This window comes from Mustela erminea, chromosome 3, assembly GCF_009829155.1.
Source record: "Mustela erminea isolate mMusErm1 chromosome 3, mMusErm1.Pri, whole genome shotgun sequence".
Taxonomy (NCBI): domain Eukaryota; kingdom Metazoa; phylum Chordata; class Mammalia; order Carnivora; family Mustelidae; genus Mustela; species Mustela erminea.
In genome coordinates this window covers 94,215,205-94,236,375 of record NC_045616.1, presented here as the reverse complement: position 1 = coordinate 94,236,375, position 21,171 = coordinate 94,215,205, and the positions used below count along the sequence as shown (strand labels likewise).

General features: G+C 50.8%; 1 protein-coding gene and 1 long non-coding RNA gene across 11 annotated transcripts in view; both read right to left on the bottom strand.

The window, feature by feature from the left end:
* The window catches only part of P4HA2 (prolyl 4-hydroxylase subunit alpha 2), a 34,777-nt gene extending 21,162 nt beyond the window's left edge, over positions 1–13,615 (bottom strand). For 3 of the 10 annotated variants that reach the window (XM_032336796.1, XM_032336788.1, XM_032336786.1), the window contains exons 1-6: positions 13,509–13,613; positions 5,789–5,791; positions 4,483–4,603; positions 3,764–3,860; positions 3,049–3,200; positions 43–180 (exon numbers count right to left, since the gene is read on the bottom strand). In XM_032336796.1, coding sequence (XP_032192687.1) covers positions 43–180; positions 3,049–3,200; positions 3,764–3,860; positions 4,483–4,564 — 469 coding nt within the window. In that variant the 5' untranslated portion in view covers positions 4,565–4,603; positions 5,789–5,791; positions 13,509–13,613. Of the gene's footprint in view, positions 1–42; positions 181–3,048; positions 3,201–3,763; positions 3,861–4,482; positions 4,604–5,788; positions 5,792–12,822; positions 12,960–13,162; positions 13,273–13,508 lie in introns of those variants that run through there. The other 7 variants (XM_032336790.1, XM_032336791.1, XM_032336793.1 and 4 more) reach the window with 7 other exon arrangements.
* A 4,561-nt stretch (positions 13,616–18,176) lies between these two features.
* On the bottom strand, positions 18,177–18,923 carry LOC116586607. Its single transcript, XR_004284083.1, has 2 exons — positions 18,633–18,923; positions 18,177–18,481 (listed from the first exon to the last, which is right to left on the bottom strand). It is a non-coding gene; the product is annotated as an uncharacterized LOC116586607 (long non-coding RNA).
* Between the last annotated feature and the right edge of the window lie 2,248 nt (positions 18,924–21,171).

The following is a 21,171-nucleotide window of genomic DNA, read 5'->3' as shown; positions in this document are numbered from 1 at the left end:
CACACCTCCAGTGCATGGGCAGAGCCTAGAGTGGTAAGGTACCTGGAAGTTGTCCTTTGGAAATCGTGTCTGGGTCCAGCTTGTATGTGTCCTGAAGTCTCATCAGGGCCTTGGCAGCCCCCATTTCATCCTCATCAGTGGGGAAGAACTGCCGCTGCACAGAGAGGTTGGCAATAAAACCTTCGAAATGAGAGTGAGAACGAGAGGTTACCCTTGATCCAGGGCCGCAATTCCACCTGGGACCAGAAAGGTACCCAGTGGAGGGTTTCTGGCTAGTGCAACCTCCCTGTCCCCTCCCTCAAAGGCGGTTTCCCCTTCCTCCAGGAAGCCCTCCCTGATGGCTCCAGTCCATGAAGATCTCTCTTTTCTTCCTCCTCACTGTATGGACTGCCTGTACTGCTCATTTGGAATTGAACAAAGATGGCCCACAAACTGGTTAACATGTGGGAGTCTGAGAGTCTTGGCTCCAAAGCACTCAGTCAAATCTGGTGGAGACAGAAGGGACAGAGGACAGAAACAGTAATTGAGGAGGACACAGGAGAAGACTCACGGAGGACCTATTGATCACTTAATGGAAAATGAATCACATGGAAAACCTCGATCCAGAATCACTGGGGGGACAAGATAAACAGACCTCCAGCCCACATTCCAGGTCAAGGAGTCTAAGGGACAGAGGCAATCAACTCAGGGAACCTAGCCGGCCACTGATTACTGACCACTGGCCCTTATCATCCAGAAAGGTGATGATGACAGTCTTGGAGGGATTTAGTGCTGTCTCCATCCTCCAGATTAGGGACTGGGGGACCATCTGGCCCGAATAAGCATTGAGGTAGGCCTGCCCAAGCCCAGTGTAGTACACTGAGAGACCACACTGGCTCTTCCTATTGCTCTCTCGAGGACTCCCACAACTCAGACCTGCCATGAGCTCAAAGGCATGAGCTCCCCGGATATAGCGCACAAGGCCACAGTTTGGAACCTAGGCCAGCCCCTGCCAGAGACGTGCCCCAGGACGCTGTTCTGGGACTTCAAGCCTTAGCTCTTAAGCAGGATATGAACCTTTGTATCTCAGGACTCCAGGTGGAGGCCAGGCCTTCCCAAGCTAATTCAGGAGTTCCAATGCTACCTATGAGCTAAGAATTGGGAGGGGAACCCCAAGGTCCTTTCTTCCCTGGCCTCTTCCTCAGGGCAGCAGTACCCACGGTCACGTACTCTCAGGACCTCAGGTTCAAACACCCACTTCTAACCATGCCTGGGGACCCAGGGATCAAGAAGTTGTAATCCTGCCTTTCTTGGTGGCTGCCCAGTCAGGGATTCTAAGAGTCTGGAATTCAGAGAAAAGAAAACATGCCCCCAGAAAAAGCCACACCGTCAGCAGGTCCTCCTCATTTCAGAGGCAAGAACTCTCAAGTCAGAGGTGAAAACAACCTATTGCTCTCAGGGCCTCTCCTGTCTGCCTTCTGGTAATTATAAGGTTTTCTACAAGAACCAGATGTTGACGGTGGGGCCGGGGTGTGGAAAGCAAGACTAGGGAGTGGAAGGTCATCCAGGCAGGCTTATTCTACTCGTGGGGCTGTGGAGTGCCGGCAGAACAGCCAATTCTGAGCTACAGCCCCAGGATGGAAGACGGGCTGGGAAAGGCAGCCACCGCTTCTGGAGGCAGTGAGCTCACTGGGCACAGCTCCAGCCAGGCTCAACTCACCAACCCCTCCCCAGAGGCCACCCTGCCCCCAGCCAAGCCCAGCCCAGTCTGGTCTCATGGGCTGAACTGCTCAGCCAGAGACAACCAGTCTGAAGTTAATCAGCACTCCCGACTGGGGGAGCAGAGGCACTCAGTCCAGGAGGCTGAGCCCAGTGGTGGCTGGAGTCAGGAGCGCCCACCTCCATGCCTGCCCCACCACCTCCTGCTGAGAGGAAAATGTTAGAGCATAAAAAATACCAGCACAGTAAAAGACACCAAGCACGGTCAAAGCTTTAAAGTTTAAAAAGTTCATACTTTGACCTAAATACCACTTCTAGGAATTTAAACTAAGAAAATAATCAGAGAGGGTGCCTGAGTGGCTCAGTCAATTAAGCATTGGCCTTCCACTCAGATCATGATCCCGGGGTCCTGGGATCCAGTCGGCAGCCTGCTTCTGCACTCTCCCTCTGCCCTCCCCACCCCTCATTGTGCATTCAGTCCCTCTCTCCCTCTCTCTCTCAAATAAATAAAATCTTAAAAAAAAAAAAACAATAAATTTTAAAAAGAATTTAATAGAAGAAAATAATCAGAGGTAGGCACAAAGATGTATATGCACAATTGCTGATAATTTGGATACAATCCCACATCCACTAACTTGACAAATTTCACACTATATTGGTTTGAGTTATTACTATGTAGCCATTAAAACCATGCCCTATAACATTTAATAGACATTTAAAGAAGCTGGAAAATTCAGGAAATCACTGTATGCTTATGGTACAAATCTGCCTATAGATATGTTTTATTTCTAAAAGGTATGAATGGGAATGAATTTAGATGAAGCCCATAATCCCCAGCTTATGCCTGCCCCATCACCCAGCCCAACTGACTCACTTTTGTTAATTCGTTTCGTCCCGCAAAGCAAGTGAGTTTGCATTCCCTGGACTATATGAATGGGTCCATTTCTTCTTTTAATGTAAATGCCAAGTGTAGGAAGACAGGAATTTTAATAGTACTTATCACTAGACAACTGGGTTAAGAACTCTAATTCACTTACATCATTTTATTTCCTAACTTTTCTACAAAAACACACTAGTAAAGCACATATTAAAAAAGTGTAAAAAAAAAAAAAGGGAATGAACATACTAGGACAAGGCAAGAACTGATTATTGCTACATATTAAAAACAAGGACAGCCAACTGCTAGGTGCCCACAGAAAAGGGAGATGGCCACAGGCAGGGCAGGGTACATATCGACACACCGCACATGCCCACCAACAACAGCAGAGCCAGGACAGGCTCAGACCAACACTCCCCATACACGGGCACACAGACCACTGGCCCCCCAAGCACCTGCTCACCATTCCTCACCTGCAGCCGAGTCCTGCAGGACAAGGTCCTCCAGTGCAGGCCAGTCTGTGTTCAGGCGCTTCACCAGTTTATAGGCATTCACGGGGTGGGCCAGGTAACCTTCAGGGTCAGCAGCTGACTTGCTGGTCAAGGCTTCCATTTTGTTGGCCCAGCTGTGGAAAGAGAGGAAAAGGAAGACTTAATATGCCCACTCACACAGGTCTTGACCTATGGTAATTTCCCTGGTGAAACCCCTTTTTCTATTGAGAGGCAATATAAAATGAATATAGCAACTCCCCACTGACATTTGTAGCCCCTTAATCTAGAGAAGAGGTGGGAATCTTCATGTATGCAAAAAGGCTCTTTTTTATTTTTTTAAGATTTTATTTATTTATTTGACAGATAGAAATCACAAGTAGATGGAAAGGCAGGCAGAGAGAGAGAGAGGGAAGCAGGCTCTCCGCTGAGCAGAGAGCCCGATGCGGGACTCGATCCCAGGACTCTGAGATCATGACCTGAGCCGAAGGCAGCGGCTTAACCCACTGAGCCACCCAGGCGCCCCAAAAAGGCTCTTAAATAGGGAAAAGCAGGGAGTCCTTAGCCGGTACACTGAGCCATTCTGGAGAACTGGCATGAAGTAAACTCCAGACCAGCCCCTCATGGCTCTCTCAAGCGCTTCCTCTTATGAGCACCCTGGATGGGTTCTGGGGCGGGGGGTGCTTAGGACATCAGATACCTCTTAATCTTGGAGAGCTTGGCTTCCTCCACAAGGATATACTGCTTCAGAGACTGTACCAGGTCCTTCTCTGCATAAATTAAGTCGGTCATATGCCCTGCAAGGGAAGAGAAAAGGGCCAGTAAGAAACAGATCAGGGACATCCATCCCCCTTCCTGAGGCACAGAACACCAGCACAGAGGCAAGTCCTCTGGATCACTGGCATAGCAACTCTCTTGGGATCAAAGGGACTTGGGAGTTAAAGCGGGGTGAGGCACTGACATGGTCTTGGCCCCCAGCTTCAGTAAGACAGGGGTGGAGGCTCCCAGGGGAGGGTTAGATGAGCACACTGGGAGAGCCTTAAGGAAGAAGCCCTAAATCTCATTCTCCTACTGGCACCTGGCTTGGTCATGTCACCAGGGCATGGACATCCTAAGGGCTTCTTTGCTCAGAACCACTCTCTGGCCTGGACAAAGACAGTCAGAAGGCCAGGGAGCCCAGGAGCAGCCTGTGCTTCTCAGGAAGGAGATGAGTTGAGATAGCTGGCTCCCAGCAAGGATATTCAGGTCATCAGGGCCTCAGAAGGGGAAACGGCAGCTCCCCAAACCCTACTTTCCCCAGAACTTGTCAAAACCAGTGGGTGAGCCATCCCACCTTGAGTGAGAACAGGCTTCAGGTGGTGACATTCCCTGGCACTTGAGCCAAGGATGGCTCAAGAAGACAGTCTTGTTGGCACATACCAATAGAAGTGAAGAATTCAGCCTGCACACAGCCCAGGACACCAAACCAGGCCACCAGCAATGTGGGCACCCAGCGTTTCATGGTCACAGAGAGCAGTGTCTGAAAGGCATTCAGTGACAGCTATTGGATCAACAGGTGAAAAAAGCAACATAGGTAAATACATACATATGCATGTGCACATAGATACACCAAACGTGCTAAAATCCTGACCTAGGACACAGAAACTAAGGATATTCTGCACCAGCAGTGGAAAGAGGCCCGGGTGTGCAACCAGTGATGTGTGCTCAATTCTGGCCCCTGCTCTGGGAGGCCATGTCCCCTTGGGAGAGCCCCTGTGCACCCGATTCCCGGTAACTGCCAGCAACATGGAAAGGCTGAATGGTGTGGGAGACAGTCCCCTCTGCTTCCAATAGTTAGTCCAAGATTCTAGTCCACCCCTTCTCATTTCACAGATTGCTTGTCTTATTTCGGTCTTTCTTTCCAACACATGTGTCAGGACAGTGCCAGGTGCTGGGGACCCACCGGTACCATGTAGCTTCTGCATGTGAGGAGACTGAAAGGACAGGAGAAACAATGACAGAAAGAGAATATGCCACAACAGGCTCCAGCGAACCCACACCCAAAATGAGGTGTACATCAGATGGCTGGCCAGAGGGGAATAAAACCGTCCCCTGCCAGTCTGCACTCGGCCACAGAAAAGGCAGCGTGGGGGGCAGGCACTCTGGGCAGACACTACTCTTCCTTTCTGCCACCTCACCAAACACTGTCCTCGCTAGCAAGTCACCACTCACAAATATTTGCTGAAGATCCACATGGGCTAAATACTGAGTTAGGCACCTGGGATATAAAAAGCAATCAGCCATGCAAGGCCAAAACCCTGGGATGGGCTGGACTGCTGACATGGATGCAAGAAAAGCTTCTGGTTTCTCATTAGCCTAGAAATAGCCAGACTCAGCTGTGAGGGCAGCAGGCACAACCTGGGGCAAGCTCCACTGGCAGGGGACCTGAGTACATAATAGAAGCTTTGAACATGGTCTCCCAGCTCAGCCAAGCAACCCAGCACACACCTGAGCCCCACCTCTACCAGTCCCTTCTCTTCCTGCTCAACATCAGCCAAGCCCCATGGAAATAGTAATACTAAGAGAAAACAGGGAAAAATGAAGAAAATACAAATGCTTTTCCCCAAAATGGAAGCCTTACCTGACAGAATTCCAAGTCTGAGTAATGCCAGTTCGTTTTTTGCCTGCTCTGGTTAAGAGACACACAGTCACGCCTACCACTTCTCGCCTCAGAACAAATTCCAACCCACTGTGGTTCCAGGTTAGGCTCAGCCCAAGCACAAGGCCCAACCCCAAACGGGTTCCTCTATCAGAAAGAGGAGAGGATTGGGCGCCTGGGTGGCTCAGTGGGTTAAGCCGCTGCCTTCGGCTCAGGTCATGATCTCAGGGTCCTGGGATCGAGTCCCGCATCGGGCTCTCTGCTCAGCAGGGAGCCTGCTTCCCTCTCTCTCTCTCTCTGCCTGCCTCTCCATCTACTTGTGATTTCTCTCTGTCAAATAAATAAATAAAATCTTTAAAAAAAAAAAAAAAAAAAAAAAATGAAAGAGGAGAGGATGAACGAATGGCTGCATTTGTTCATGTCCCTGCCAGATGTCTGCAGAGCCATCAGCATGGCCCGTCAGTGGCCTAGGTGTTGGGGGCCAAGATGCACAGAGCCAGGTCTTTTGGGCCAGAACCTGCTGCAGGGCACAGAGTATCAGGCTAAGCAATGGATTATATAGTTAGGGCAGCAGAAAAAAGCAAGTCACTGAGAGAAGGTGAGCAGGCCATCAGCCCCGAGGTGGAGGGCAGGTCCTCCGTGTTCCAGCCACAGTTCTGCTCCCAGGTTTCACATCCTCTGTATCTCCAGCCCAGGATTCCTGAAAGCCTCGTGTTGTGCTTACAGAAGCCCCTTTACTGGGGTACTATACGTTATATACTAGAGTACAATATGTCACTTTTACCTCAAGAGGCTTAACTAACTCAGGAAAGCACCTTCTATAGGTAAAAAGAAGGAATTGTAAAGGGTGCCTGGGTGGCTCAGTTGTTAAGCAGATGCCAGGGTCCTTGGATTGAGTTGCACATCAGGCTCCCTTCTCAGCAGGAAGCCTGCTTCTCCCTCTCCCACTCCCCCTCTTGTGTTCCCTTTCTTGCTCTATCTCTCTATCAAATAAATAAATAAAATCTTTTTAAAAATACAAATTAAAAAAAATTTTTTTTTAAAGATTTTTATTTATTTATTTGTGAGAGAGAGAGAGAGCGAGCACAGGCAGACAGAGTGGAAGGCAGAGTCAGAGGGAGAAGCAGGCTCCCTGCGGAGCAAGGAGCCCGATGTGGGACTCGATCCCAGGACGCTGGTATCATGACCCGAGCCGAAGGCAGCTGCCCAACCAACTGAGCCACCCAGGAGTCCCTAAAAAAAAATTTTTTTTAAAAGAAGGAACAGTAAAGTCCGGAGCCAAGAGGTTGGATCTGTGGACAGTGAGGGACCAGCCAACTGCCTGTCTGGGATGGTAGGAGAGCAGGGCCCCAGAAAGAGACCAGACAGACATGGCTGGAAGGAAGGGGCCCAGCATTTCTCCCCTGCTGTGTCTCCAGATGCAGTGGCATACCTCTTCAGAGATAGGGTGGCAAGTTCAAAGGAGGGAGACATCTTTGTGTTCCTCTCAAATCCTCCTGGTGATAATGTCCTGGGTTCATGCCGTACAGCAATCAGGGAAAAGCAGCCAGGTTCCTTCATTACATGAATACCAGCTGTCATTTCTCTGGAATGTACTCTCTGGCTTAGACTAAGCCCATCCATGAATACCAGCCCAGAGGCAGAGCCCCAAAGAATCACAGATGGGGTTCTGGGAAATGGCTTGCCAAGAGCCTGTGAAGTCCTGCTCTGATGGAGGAGGGGAAGATTACTCCAATGGTCAGAGAGCGAAGTACCCCCAAGCAGCCCTAAGACTTGTCGCCTCAGGCAGGGATGCCCTAGGGTCCCAGCATTTCTCTGGATCCTGACCCTGAATGCTACAGGCTTTGTATGAAAAGTTTTCTAATTAGGGCCCGGTTGGGAAGAGATAGCATCCAAGAGCAACTGTCTCACAGTGTGGGAAAGGCCAAGCCCCTACTTGCCTTGGCCCCAATCCTATCTCATACCTTGCTTAGGACAGAGTAGGTGGGAATGTGTATGCACGCCCGGTACCCCTCCCCTACCCCAAGTGTCCAGTGCTGCCAAAAGCCCTTCCAGGAACCCTCATAAATCCATGCTGAATAGACCTGGAAATAGGCAACATCAAACCTCTTTTTATGAAAAACAAAACACAAAGTGGCATCAAGCCCAAGAAGAAAACCAATATTGAATTTCATCTGCTCTGCATCTCAAGTTTAGAACAATGTCTGACCCGTATCAGGCATCCAACAAATAAGGCTTCACCACAGACTTGTTCAAGTTAGAAACAACAACAGAAAATGTTACATTTTTTCCACATAATGGACTGTTATGCATTGTTAAGAATGGACACTGTATGCATAGTAAGTCCCAAGTTTGGACACCCACAGGGAGGTTCTCCAAAGACCAGGAACACCCCAGTGACAATGATTCACTCACCAGGTGACCAGCACTGTTTCTAAGCACAGGCAAATTCCAAGACATACAATCAGAGGCCCCAACAAGCCTGTTCTTTGGAAAGGACATTTACAATCTGGCCAAATGGCCATGAAAAGAGGTTTCCAGCTGCAAACCAGCAGCGTCCTTAGCTTCTCCCCTTACCTCATCAGGCACGAACCTCTGCCAAGCTCCCAGCTGCAACCCAAATGCAACAGCTTGAATTTTAACAATGTATTTAACAGCCTAGAGACTGAACATGGACTTGCAGAGTACAAGCAGGTCTTGCCTGGCACTAATCAAGAAGCGGCCTGCCTTCTGTGAAGGAGCAAAAACCTGTCTGAAAAGGGCGCCCCCCAGTGGCCCTGATTCCCAGTGTGGTCAACTCTGGAACACCAAAGCCATGAGGACCTGTGAGTTGTGGAGAGAAGGTCCCAGAACTTAGGCACATGGAGGTCCATTCAGGCCCAGAAGCTGGGCCCCGGGAAGGACGGAAGGCACCCTACTCTCCTTACCTGACATTAGGCCTCAATCATCAACCTGGTCTGAGCCACCCCCAATTCCCTCCAACAGCCATGCTGGCCCCTTCCCCCACCGGTCTCTCCTCTCATCTGGCGTCCCCCCCACCTCTACTCTACAAAGCAGCCAGCATGGCTTACCGCAGCTCCTCATTTGGTCTCTCTCTCCACTGTCCTCGGGATCAAGTCCAAACTCCTTAGCTCCGGGGGCCTTTTTGACTCTGCATGACAACATGGCCCGATGGCCCTCCCCAGCCCCATCTCATGACTCTAGGTTTCCAGCTTCGGATGCTACCTCACAGGGAAAAATATTCTTCACTGAAGGCTTTCTTCACTGAAACCTCGATGTTCACCTGCATCCATCCTTATACTTCTCTATCAGGTATACGAACATGTTGATTTGTACCTCCCACTTGGGCACCATCAAAACCACAGCGTCTCCTGCTTCAGTAGCTAGGCAATGAAGGAGCAGAGAAGGCTGTAAAAATCAACATGCAAAGTCCAAACTGGACTTTCAGTCAGGGGCTTGGCAGAAGCTTGGCAATCTAAGTGTGACCAACTCTTAAGAAGAGACTACAAATGAGAACACAATCCACAAAGCAATATATAGGATGCCTCCGATGTCCCATTTCACAGCCTCTTGGCCTCACCAGTCTCCCGGGCCCTGGGTCTCTTGCCAGGCCTCAGAGTCAGTGGGGAAGTATGTGCAGGTCCCTGATCTCTGGCTCTTCCCGTACTTCCAAACTCCAGAGAAATACTGTACTGGCCTCCTCTGTGGCTGCTGGGGAACTCGGGTAATGCAACCAAGGAGCAAGAGGGAGCTAACTCCCATGAGGCAACTCTGACCAATGAAGACAGAAGACAGGAGGAGGTCAGCAGATAAATTCCCTCACAAGGCCTCCGCTGACAAACTGTTCTGCAGGCATGGAGTTTCTGCAGAGCTCCCCCAGAGATATCCTGCATGGCAGCTACTGGCCAGCTGACTAAAGCACTACCCTGTGCCTTCCAGCCTTCTCTCTCTCAGGTTTCTTTCCCCTTACCTTTGCTGCTCTGCACCTTCCAATAAGGCATGAAGCACTGCCTCAGGCTCTGCTTTTTTGGGAACCATGATTTGTATCTCCAAAAATCTCTCATTTCTACCATCTAATCCTCACCAAAACATGTAAACTAAACAATCATCTCCATTTCAGATACAGAAGCTAGAAAAGTGAGGCTGAGCAAGAGTTTCCCACATACCAACCCTGCTACCACACATCAGGGGCAGAGCTGAGACTCAAACCCAGAGCGCACTTTCCATCAGATACTGCAACCATTCAGTCCCACTCAGTAACATCTACTGCCTTACAGCCCGGAGGAGGCACTCTGACCTAGCACAGCAGGCCTGCCCAGGTGAAGGACTTTATCAAGGTTCACCAATCAGCGGCATGACATTACAGGCTGGATTCCACCAAAAGGTGGACAGCACCATGGGGCCTCAAGTTCAGGTGAGCAGTCACTCCCGCCTCAGACATCATGGCACTCAGCAATGACCACCCAGCTCCAGGCAAGGCAGCACCGTCTAGTCAGGAGTCAGAAAACCCCAACTTCAATCTCAACTCCACCATCACTACCTGGCTTTGTGACTTCACACGAGTTCCAGATCTCTCTGAACCTGTTTCCCATCTATATCATGGTGATGAGGACCTGTATCTCACAGGGTTGTTGCGAAGACTGAAGGAGATGGCGATTATCAGTGGGCAGCCTACTATCCAGCACAGCGTATACCAGACATCAGCACCCACGGTATTGGAAGAACATCAGTAGACCTTAAGAGGCCAGCTGCCTAGCTAACGCCTGGCAAAGAAGAGTTCAGTCTAAGGGACAGACAAGATGAAAACAAAGCAGATACCAGGCAATCTCCACATCTCACAAGGGCCAAAAGAAATGAAACATACTTGAGAGAGCAGAATCAGAAGTAATGCCGCACACTGACCATCAGGGAATAATCCTCGAACAGGTCAAACAGTAGCTCAAACAGTAGCTCTAAAGCTCATCAAGGAAAGAAAGCTCTCTGACAAAAGGCATGGGACTGGACTAATACTCTCAGATATCTTGTATTTCCTTACCTCTGACCTACTGGTTCTGAGCTCCCACAAGTACCAAGTCTCAGGATAGTGGCCACACAACGGGTCCTTGGGAGTACCAGGTACAGAGCGGGCAATACTCTTAGCAAGCACTTCCTGAAAGGTCTAGAACACATACTGGTCTGTGAACAGGCTCTGAGAGATCCAATCTGAGTGGAGAACTCACTACCCAAATAGTTAATCCTCTGCCTGGCAACGACACCACTTGAACAAAAACTCTCTTCTGGGGTCTAAGAAGTCTAGTCCATACTTTTCATTCTCCTCCACCCCTTCTGAGAATAAAAACCATATCCTTCAGTCCACATCCCCAGCAAAAACCCCAGAGACCACAGGAGCCACTAGCCCTTTCACTCTAAAACAGGCTGATGTTCCACTTTGGGGCACATCCAAACTGCTAGATTCAAGCAATCTCGGTTTAACTCTCGCTCTAGCATTCTGTCTAGGCTTGCACGTGCCTGCATCAGAGCATTTCCTGCCAATGACCATCTGCATAAAATTAAACTCTTGACAGATACCAAGATCCAGGAACACACCCACCAGCCCAATGTACACTATCAGCCAGCGTGGCCACAAATCGGCCAAGGTCTTGCATCCAGCCTCAGAACCTCCCATGGACGTGGGAGGGCAGAGTAAAAAGTGAGGCTCTGTCAGGAAATGAGTACTACCCAGATTCCCTCACCGAAGTCATTCCTCAGGGCTGCACCCACACCATCTCTTTCTGAGGAGCAGTCACACTCTGAGCTTCTCCTCTGCCATACGGCCAGCTGCCAGGCTGAAGCAGCAATCTCGGGGAGATTATGAGCTACCTATGGGCAAGGAGGGTGTCACCACCCCCTCCTTCCCCTCTTCCTCTCCCTCCTAATTCCACCCTGAGGCACACTCCAAGCAGAAGGCAGGCACCAGGGAGGTACTCAGGGAATGATCAGAGATCAGCTATGCATAAGCTATAGCAGTGGCTAAGTAAGCACTCTCCCAGGCACCCTGTTTCAGAGCCTCCTTCCTCCTCCCTCCTTCTAAATAAAAGTGCCTATCACAAGTCCCAGGCAATGCCTAGTTGTCATCATGTCTGACTGCTGAGCTCTCAGAGAATGAGGGTGGCCCAACATGACAGCCTCCCTGGGATGAGGCCCCCAGCCAACTCACTCCATCCTTGCTACGTGGCCTCCTTGGCTGGGCCACACATGGACATACTTGGCCATCTGAGAATAAGAAAGCCCTAGAAAAAAAGGATTCAAAGGACACTCCCGTGAGTGTGCTGAAGTGAACAGAAGAACCTGGGCTCTGAGCCCCTGAACCACAGTGAGAGACTGTACCCTAGACACTTCAGGGGCAATTTAAGCACAAGCCAAAGGAAATCTCAGTTCATTTAACAGAGAACTAAATCACAGAACCTGTTGTTCCAGATGTGATATAGGGTGAGAAGCAGCAGCTTGCAAAAACATTCTACAAATTTTTAGGTGGACAGCAGATCTTGGCAAAATCTGGGATGTGTGAGAATGCCCTCCGCTACAAAATCATGTCCCCCAACCCTTGTTCTCAGAACCAGGATCTGTTGCAAGGGGGCTGAGGCTATCAGGCCTCAGACAGTTCACATAAAGAAGCACAAGCCTTAGGTGTTCCTCCACAGCAGAAGATACCAGCCTCAGACTTGGGAGGCACACGAAAATTCTACACCATCCTAAAGATGTCACATTAGAATAAAAGGCCAAGGGCCCAAGTGTCCTGATATAGTAAGTGCCCTGATCCATGCTCAGGCTAAGCAGCATCCACATGCTGGACACAGTACGAGGCACTGCCCTCTCACTTGAAACTTGTGGTTTGGGTCCATGGGCAGCTATCCCATTAAATGTTCCTTTCTCATCACCTTGCCTCAACTGGAGCACCCAGGTCTGCTCCCACTCACACGCACTGTTCCTCTGTCTTACTCAGCTTTCCTCTGACCATTCCAGTTCACAGATCACCTCCTCCAGGAAGCCCTCTGGCCTGAAGCATCCTGTCCTACCAAGTGTCTCCTGTGTCTCCTACCAAGGAGCCACAGCCTGGTACTCCCTCCGAGCACAGCACTCACCACACTGTTCTGGACCTGGACTTTCCCAATCTTCAATCCGTCTGCCTCACTGGGCTAGCAACTCCTTGCAGTTTCTGACACAGAGAAGGGTCCGTCTGGTGAATTAGTTAACTATTTACCACAGGTCTGCGCAGCTGCTGAGGAAAAACAAGCACGTTGGAAAGAGATGTCTAGAGGGGGTAAAAACTTTCTGAACCAACAGCCCGTTTCACAAGCACCAAGCAGGACCCCGCCGGGCCAAGGCCAGAGACTCCCAGCCTTTTGGAGGAAGGAAGGCGGACCTCGCTAACATTAAGTGGCCCCCCGGGACCCGGCCGACCGCCCCGCCTCCGCCTCTAACCTCTGGCCGTCCTCAGGGCCAGGCCGCCCGTTCCCGTTCCCGCGGAGCCTGACGAGGCTGGGCGGCCAAGTTCCCCGCCCCGCTCGGCCGGGAGCGGACGCCTAGGGACCGGCAGGAAGGGCGCCGCTGACCTCACCAGCCCGAGCTCGGGGAGGGCACGCAAGCGGCGGGGCAGGAACCCAGACGCGAGGAGAAACAGGGCGGAGGGCTTGGCGCTGCGGCCGGGACTGCGCGACCCCCTCTCCCCAACTCCCGGGTCCGCGCGAGCAGCAGGCACGGCCCGCAGCCCCAGGCCCATGCACGAGCCCAGCGGCGACCGCAACCGCCGAGCGGGCGGGGCGCTCACCTGAACACGCGCGGCTCCCGGCTTTCCAGAACCTCCCGCGGCGGCGCCCTGCCCGCTCTGCGCCTCCTCCCCGGGCGGCTCCGCCTCCCGCCGCGGCCGGGCCCCGCCCGCTTGAGCCGTCGCCACGTCCCCACCTCCTGCCCCCCTGCCGGCCGGCCCTGGCCTTGGCTCCGCGCCCTGACAGCCTCGGCCGGGGGTCGTCCCCGCCTGCGACCCCAGGGAACGTCCCGGCTGCAATGCGCGCCGGAGCCCGGCGCCGGGCGCCGGGAGGGGGCGGGGGCCGCTATCCACGCCCTTCATGCCGCCGGCTGCTCGCCGCACGTACGCCGCGCCCGCCTCCCCTCGCCCTGCTCCACCTGCGGGATTCGGCCCTCCCTCCTTCTCAGCACCCCCGGCTGCTGCTAAAGGGCCCGCCACCCGATCCTGGCGCGGGTGCGGTGGGGAGCGCCCCTGTCCGCGTGCGGACTCCCCTGGCTTCCGCTCCTGCCCATCTCTTCAGGGGTCCTGCTGGGCACACGCGCTCCTACTGACCCTCAGCATCATCACCACCTCTGGATTACAGGGGCGCGGGGGTGGGGTGGGGGGCATCCGGGCCAGGGGCCCAGGTATCAGTGAAGTGGGTAGACCAGTGGAGAAGACCCTGAAGGCAACGAGCGACCCGGGGTCCAGCCACAGGACCAAGCTCCAGAAGGAATTCTGTCTGTCCCCAGCTCCTGTGTCAGGCACTCGTCCTGGTGACGAATGTGTGGGTGATGGGTTGATGAGAAGGGGACCAATCAAAGACTGAGCAGGAAGGTGGCATATTGGGGCCAACTCTTGGTTTGCCCAAACCTTTTCATTCAACAGGAGCCAAAAACAGTGGACATCTCATTTGCCTAGGCCGGTATGTGAGGGAGTGAAGGCTGGGAGGTAGCAAAAATCTCAGCCCGATTTGGAGGAGGCCCTGGCTGCCAAGCAGTTTCCCACGCCTGCTCTGTGAACCTTCCTGGTCATGAATGAGGGGAAACACGGTCTGAGAATCTCATCAGGGAGCTAGCCCAGAGTGGGAGGTGCCCTGCCTCTGCTGGGCTCTGTGGGGATATTCCCTGTGGCACTCTGTCCAGGCTGGCGGCCCAGCCGTTGAGAAGGCAGGAGCACACACATAGAACTACAACTGCACACATAAAATAAGGAACAAGCCACTGTTCTGGCCTGCGTCAGCCACCAGCCAGAGCTCCACTAAAACCAAACAGAAACCTTCCTGCATCTGCTATATCCTGTTGGGACACAGGAGCCTCCCTCTGCCTGCCCAGATTTCCCTGTCCTCTCCCCCATCTCAGGAGCTTGCCCTGTGGATCAAACCTTCTCTCTCCTGAAGTTTCAACCTGCCGTCCTCAAGTGGATCCTTCCCTTGATCTAGAAATATATTTAAGCCTCTAGTGTGGAAACAAAACCCTCATTAACTCCACCAACACTACTGCAATCTCTCTTTTCCACCCCAGCAAAAGCCCAAGACAGAACAGTCTGTCAATCCTTGTCCTCACTTCTCCCACCCCTCAGGCTCCTAAGGGAGCTTTCTGGTGTACTCACAACACGAAACAAGCTCTGTTAACTCTCTATAACTTCGGAGCCTCAAAAACCCAATAGCTTCTCTTCAGTTCTCCTCTGCTGAAGGCCCCAAACAGCATTTTTCATCCTAGAACTCTCATTTTCCTTGGTTTCCATCGCCCTCTCACCACTTGCCCCAGCTTCTTCCCTCCCAGTACATCCTCCCCTCCCCTTCTCCTCCTTATGCAGTAAAGTTCAGTCCTCTTCTCAAAGTTCAAGTCTGAACCCAACACTCCAAGCTTAGTAAACAGCACTGTTCTTGGGAAAAATCCTAAAGGTGATCTGTAAGGCCCCACATGATTTGGGCCCTGCTCACTTCTTTGGTCATGCTTGACCTTCTTCCCATCCCTCTAACGGACGATTCTCCCTCCCCTTGCACATCCTTTTCTTTTTTTTTTTTTTAAGCTTTATTTATTTATTTATTCATGAGAGAATGAGTGAGAGAGAGCATGAGAGAGGAGAAGGTCAGAGGGAGAAGCAGACTCCCCAAAGAGCCGGGAGCCCGATGCGGGACTCGATCCTGGAAATCCGGGATCATGACCTGAGCTGAAGGCAGTCGCTCAACCAACTGAGTCACCCAGGCGCCCCGCACATCCTTTTCTTTTTGCCTAGAAAATCTTCCCTCCTCCCCAATTAAATCCTTCATGTCCCCTTAGAGGGATTTTTCTTATGTCCCCGGCCGGGTCAAAACCTTCTTTAACAGCCTCTCAGAGCCTATGTGCTTTGTAACACTTGCCACAGTTGATATAGTTGAATGATTATTTGATTAATGTCTGCCTCCTCCACCTGCCTGGGACCTCCAAGAGTACGTTAACTGTATATTTTTGTCCATGATCATATCTGCTGCTCTGATCACAGAACTGGGCTAATAAATACTTGCTGACTACATGAAGGGATGGGTTTCTCTTTAATCCCTTACTCCACCACACACCAGTATTCAAAGGCCTGGCTAAGTCTTCCACAGGCCCTCAGAGTCCTGTACCGCAGTCATTCTTTAGTGCCTGAATCTTCTGTCTCATAAGGATACTTGCCATTGAATTGAGGGCCACCTCCATAATCAAGATGATCTCATCAGATAATCCGAAAATTAATTACATCTGTAAAGTCTTTTTCCAAATAAGTTCACGCAAACAGGGCCCAGGTATTAGGACATGGTAGTATCTATTTAGAGGCTACCATTCACCCTACTACCCCTGACATTCTGTCATGCCCTCCAGGGACTACTGGGCCTGGGTAAATCCATGACACTCAGGTCCAAAGCTCTAGCCCAGGCCCATTCCAGACCCACATAGCCTTTTTTTTTTTTTTTTAAAGATTTCATTTATTTATTTGACAGAGAGAAATTACAAGTACACTGAGAGGCAGGCAGAGAGAGAGAGAGAAGGAAGCAGGCTCCCTGCTGAGCAGAGAGCCCGATGCGGGACTCGATTCCAGGACCCTGAGATCATGACCTGAGCCGAAGGCAGCGGCTTAACCCACTGAGCCACCCAGGCGCCCCCCCACATAGCCTTTTATTTGCAGCTGCTTGGTCGGTGAATTAATAATTTCCCCAAACCCTATCCACACCCCGGAACTATTTCTGCACCAGCATTTTCTGTGTCTCAAGAAATTAAATGAACATTCATTTCTGTTTTCTTCCCCCACTGCATTCGCCCATTATAGATGTTACCTAGTGGACTAGACTTGTCTGCCCACCACCCCTATCCCAAGGGAAGGACCTGGTGTCTCTCTAGAAAAGATGGCAAAAATACTTGGATACCTCCTACTTGGTAAATAGGTAACGGGATGAGATGTGTGGGTGCAGTACTTCCCTCCAAACAGAGGCCTCCTCAGGCTGCCCCTGATTCCCCCAGCTTACCTGTGATCTCTGGGGAAGGGGAGAGGGGCAGGCTGCACTGCTTGGCCCTGAGGCCTCCCTGGCTGCTAATTGTCGCTCTCGGCCCGCAAGAACGACTCGGAGACTCACATAGCGGCGAACCTTCTTCTTTAATCGCTTTTCTTCTTCTTCTTCCCCTTTACCCTCGGCGCATGCGTTTTTATACAGGCAGTGTTAACCAATCAAAATGCAGTGCTCATGCACCTCCCGCGAGAGTGGACCTAAATGAACAGCCAATCATATTCAGTCCCTTACGGCTCTTAGAGTAGGCCTCCTGTACTGGCTCCCGACATCTCCCCCTTTTTTATTTATTTATAATGGCTGAGATCGTGCCTGTCTTAGGTTGCCAATCCTCAGCACACATGCTTACCCGTCATCGGGTACTCTCCATGGTCGAAGAGCCCCTGTCTTAGGTTGCTATGGTGTGGGATCAGTCTTACCCGTCTTTGACTACCGATCTAGCATACTTAGCCATATCTGGGGGGAGGTACCAGCTTCAAGAGCCATCATGGCTTGAACCATGAGGTGTTATTGTCGTTGATTGCGACGGACACGGCCACACACCCAACGTAACATTAATACGTTAGCTGTGATTAAGAGAACAGCCATGGCACCAAGTCCGGCCCACTGTTTGAGGAACAAAACAGATTGCTGTAACATTTTTTTCCACTCACTAACAGGTGCAATAGTTACTTTGGTAGAATTTATGGATATAATTTGAACTCATAATTGCCTAGTTAAATTTTGAAATTGACGGTTCCAGGTACCATTAAGCATATTTCCTAACTGTCTAGAGAGGTTAGCTGCTAAGGATAAGTTGTTATGAGCTATAGGGGTGATACAAAGTCTGGCCATATTATGTATGCATCCTATCGACACAATTGACTCTAGGATATCAAGTTGTTCCTGTACAAAATCAACCCTTTGATTTACAATAAGGATCCCAGCATGCAAATGTCCGTTAATTTGTTCTTGCGTAGCCAATGCTTCAGCAACCATTCCTGTGACGTTGTTGAGCGTAGCTGCTGTCTGTACTGAGGTTGTCAACGTTACCGCGGCAGCATTAGCAGCGGCGGCGGATGCTGCGATAGCTGCAATAATGGCTGCTGTTATTCCAAAGTCTCGTTTATGTCGAAGCAGCACCGGCAGGTTGTTGGGGTTCACCTGTACTGGCATCGGGATATACGTTGGTATCTTGGCTATTACTGCCGAGTCTCCCACCATGGCGTTCCAACATTCTGATAGCAGACAATTCTGGGACTCACAAGAGAGACTAGATGACTTGTTAATAGTAGAAGCATTAAAAACTATGAAGAGAAAGGGAGCTCTAACACAGACGGGCGTTGGTGAGTAACTTATGTGCTTAGCTGAGGTACAATTGCAAGTAACATTTGTTTCAAATCGAGAGCCTACGTGATAGTTGTACGTACAGTTATGCCATGTAGACCCATTAATAAAGTGAAGGCTTTCCAAGCCTGTACATGCCTGTGCAGCGTTGCAGAGCAGCCACCTATCTAGAAGGTGAGCTGACGCGCCTTGCGCCGGGTCTTGGTAGGTATAACTATAGCCAAAAAAGGTGGAGTTAGAGTAAGTGGGGATTTTAAGACTGAATGAGAATCCTGTTCCCACCCAAACTCCTGAGAGGCTACTATGGCAGCCACTCGTGCGGTGCAGCTCGCACAATAGCAGGCCTTGGTGCAGCAAGGTTTATACGGAGGAGGCCCCTCGTAAGGTGGCGCTGTTGGGGCTGGGCGCGTGGGCATAGGATCTAAGTTATCTACCACTTCCGTCTTTGTTTGTAACTGCGCCATGGCTCCTTCTTTCACTTTTAATTTCAGCTGCGCCATAACTTCCCCCTGCATTTCGAGCTGCGCCATAGCCTTTTTTAGTTCCTCCTCCTTTTTTGCAAGCTCTCTTTTCATTTCTTCCACTCTCTGATCATCGGAGGGACCCCCTCCTGTCACTTTTCTCTTATCACCCGGACGGGCGTTTTCCTCGTCCGAGCTTTCTTCTAAGCTTTCACTTTCAGAACTGGAATCTTTCGAGGATCCTTTACAAGATTCCTCTTTCACTTGTTCTAAGATCTCCCCTCCCAGTTGCACCGCCTGGCATATGGGCTCTCGAGGGGATTGCAAACAAACTTTCACTAAAGACCAAACGGCCAGGGTTTCCGGCGTAGTACGCGGATCGCGTCTAAAGTCTTCTCCTAAAAGCTCCCACTGAGGGATGTTTAATATCCCTTCCTCCAAAAACCAGGGAGCCGTTTGTCCCACTTCTCTCAAAAACAAACGAGCTGTTTTATTTTTTAAAGGAGTACCAATTGCTTTAAGGATATCAGAAAGCGGCCCCAGCATTTTATATGTGGCCATCTCGTTTCCCATACCGGAAAGCTTTCTACGCTCGTCCTCGACTTGAGGAACTTTCGTCAGTTAGCGGCCCCAACATTTTATATGCAGCCATCTCGTTTCCCATCCCGGAAAGCTTTACTCTCGTCCTTATCCTAGGAACTTTCCCTGTCGCTCACTAGACAGAAATAGGTGCACTCCTTACCTGATCGTTGCCTAACTCCGCGTGCCTCTTCTGCACGAGTTCCCGGGTTTCGGCACCACTTGTCGCTCTCGGCCCGCAAGAACGACTCGGAGACTCACGTAGCGGCGAACCTTCTTCTTTAATCGCTTTTCTTCTTCTTCTTCCCCTTTACCCTCGGCGCATGCGTTTTTATACAGGCAGTGTTAACCAATCAAAATGCAGTGCTCATGCACCTCCCGCGAGAGTGGACCTAAATGAACAGCCAATCATATTCAGTCCCTTACAGCTCTTAGAGTAGGCCTCCTGTACTGGCTCCCGACAGCTAATGACTCTTGCAAACCTGGGCAACCACACAGCAGCAGTGGTGGCCTGGTCAGAATTTATGAGCACCTGGTCCCACCATGAAATTCCGGGACCACCACCCCACCACTCCAGTTTCTTCACTTGAGGGATTGAGGAAAGACTGGGTGTCCCAGTTGACCAGTACTTAGACTCCAGGCTGGCAACAGAGGGTAGCGAGGTGCAGTTGGAGTAGGGCCACCTAGTGGCCCTACTGCTTCAGAAATAGGGCCTCCCAGGTACTCTGGTCCAGGACCAGCTTGGTGCGTGACCCTGGAGAAAGGAAAGAGAATCTGGCAGAATTTCCAGGTCGCTGTGGGGCCAGCCCTGGACAGAGACAAGTAGGTCCCCAGGAAGTGCACCCCAAATCCCGAGCCCATGTGGTTCATACAAGAAATAAGACAGGCCCCATGGAATGTCCCTTCCCAGCTGCCTCCCCGCTGGACCTCTGCAGCCCAAAACAGCGGAATCACCACAAGCTGGGCTGTCATTAAAGGGTGGAGAGAGGAGTCCCAGGGCCTTTGGAGCTGTAATTACCCAGCAGGTCCAGGGCAAGCCCTCGTGATAAAGATAGTAGGCTTAGATTTTAGCTTCCCTCCTCACTGCTCATGACTCCCTTCCATCCGTGGCAAGAAGCATCAGCTGGTGCAAATGCCCAGAGGACCAGAAGTTAGCTGGGTATGATGCTTACAAATCCTGATATTTTGATATATACAGATAAATCACAGTTTTAAAAGTCATTATTATCCTAACACAGAAGCCCTTCATTCATTCTCCCAGATCCTTGTGCCCAAATTAAGATTAGGTGGGGATTATGTATGAGCAAGAATGAGGGGAGAGTTGGGATAGCTATTGGACATCTGACTTAGCTACTTTCTAAAAGGCTGAAAGTGCAGTGACTTTACTATTTTTTGGGTTTTTTTTTTTTTTGGTTTTGTTTTTGTTGTTTTTTTTTTTTTAGGCCTTGTCAAAACATCAGGCAGCCAACAGAGAAGAAGGTAGGGGAGAAATGAGAGGTAAGGCTGCAGAGGTCCCAGGGGCAGATGACATGGGAGTTTAGGAAAAGCACCCCGAGGAGAGAGGAGGAGGAGGAGAAGCAGAGCCTGGAGGTGATAGGGAGGGAACTGGTACAGAGTCTACATGACAGGTGATGGTGACCCAAACTGAGAAATGGCAATGCATAGAAGGAAAAGTGGGTAGACTTGAAAATCACAAAGAATTAAAATAGGAAGGGCTGTGTCCATTCACTCATTGGTTTATTCAACAAACACGTAGGGGCGCCTGGATGACTCAGTCAGTTGAACGCCCAACTCTGGATTTCATGGGACTGAG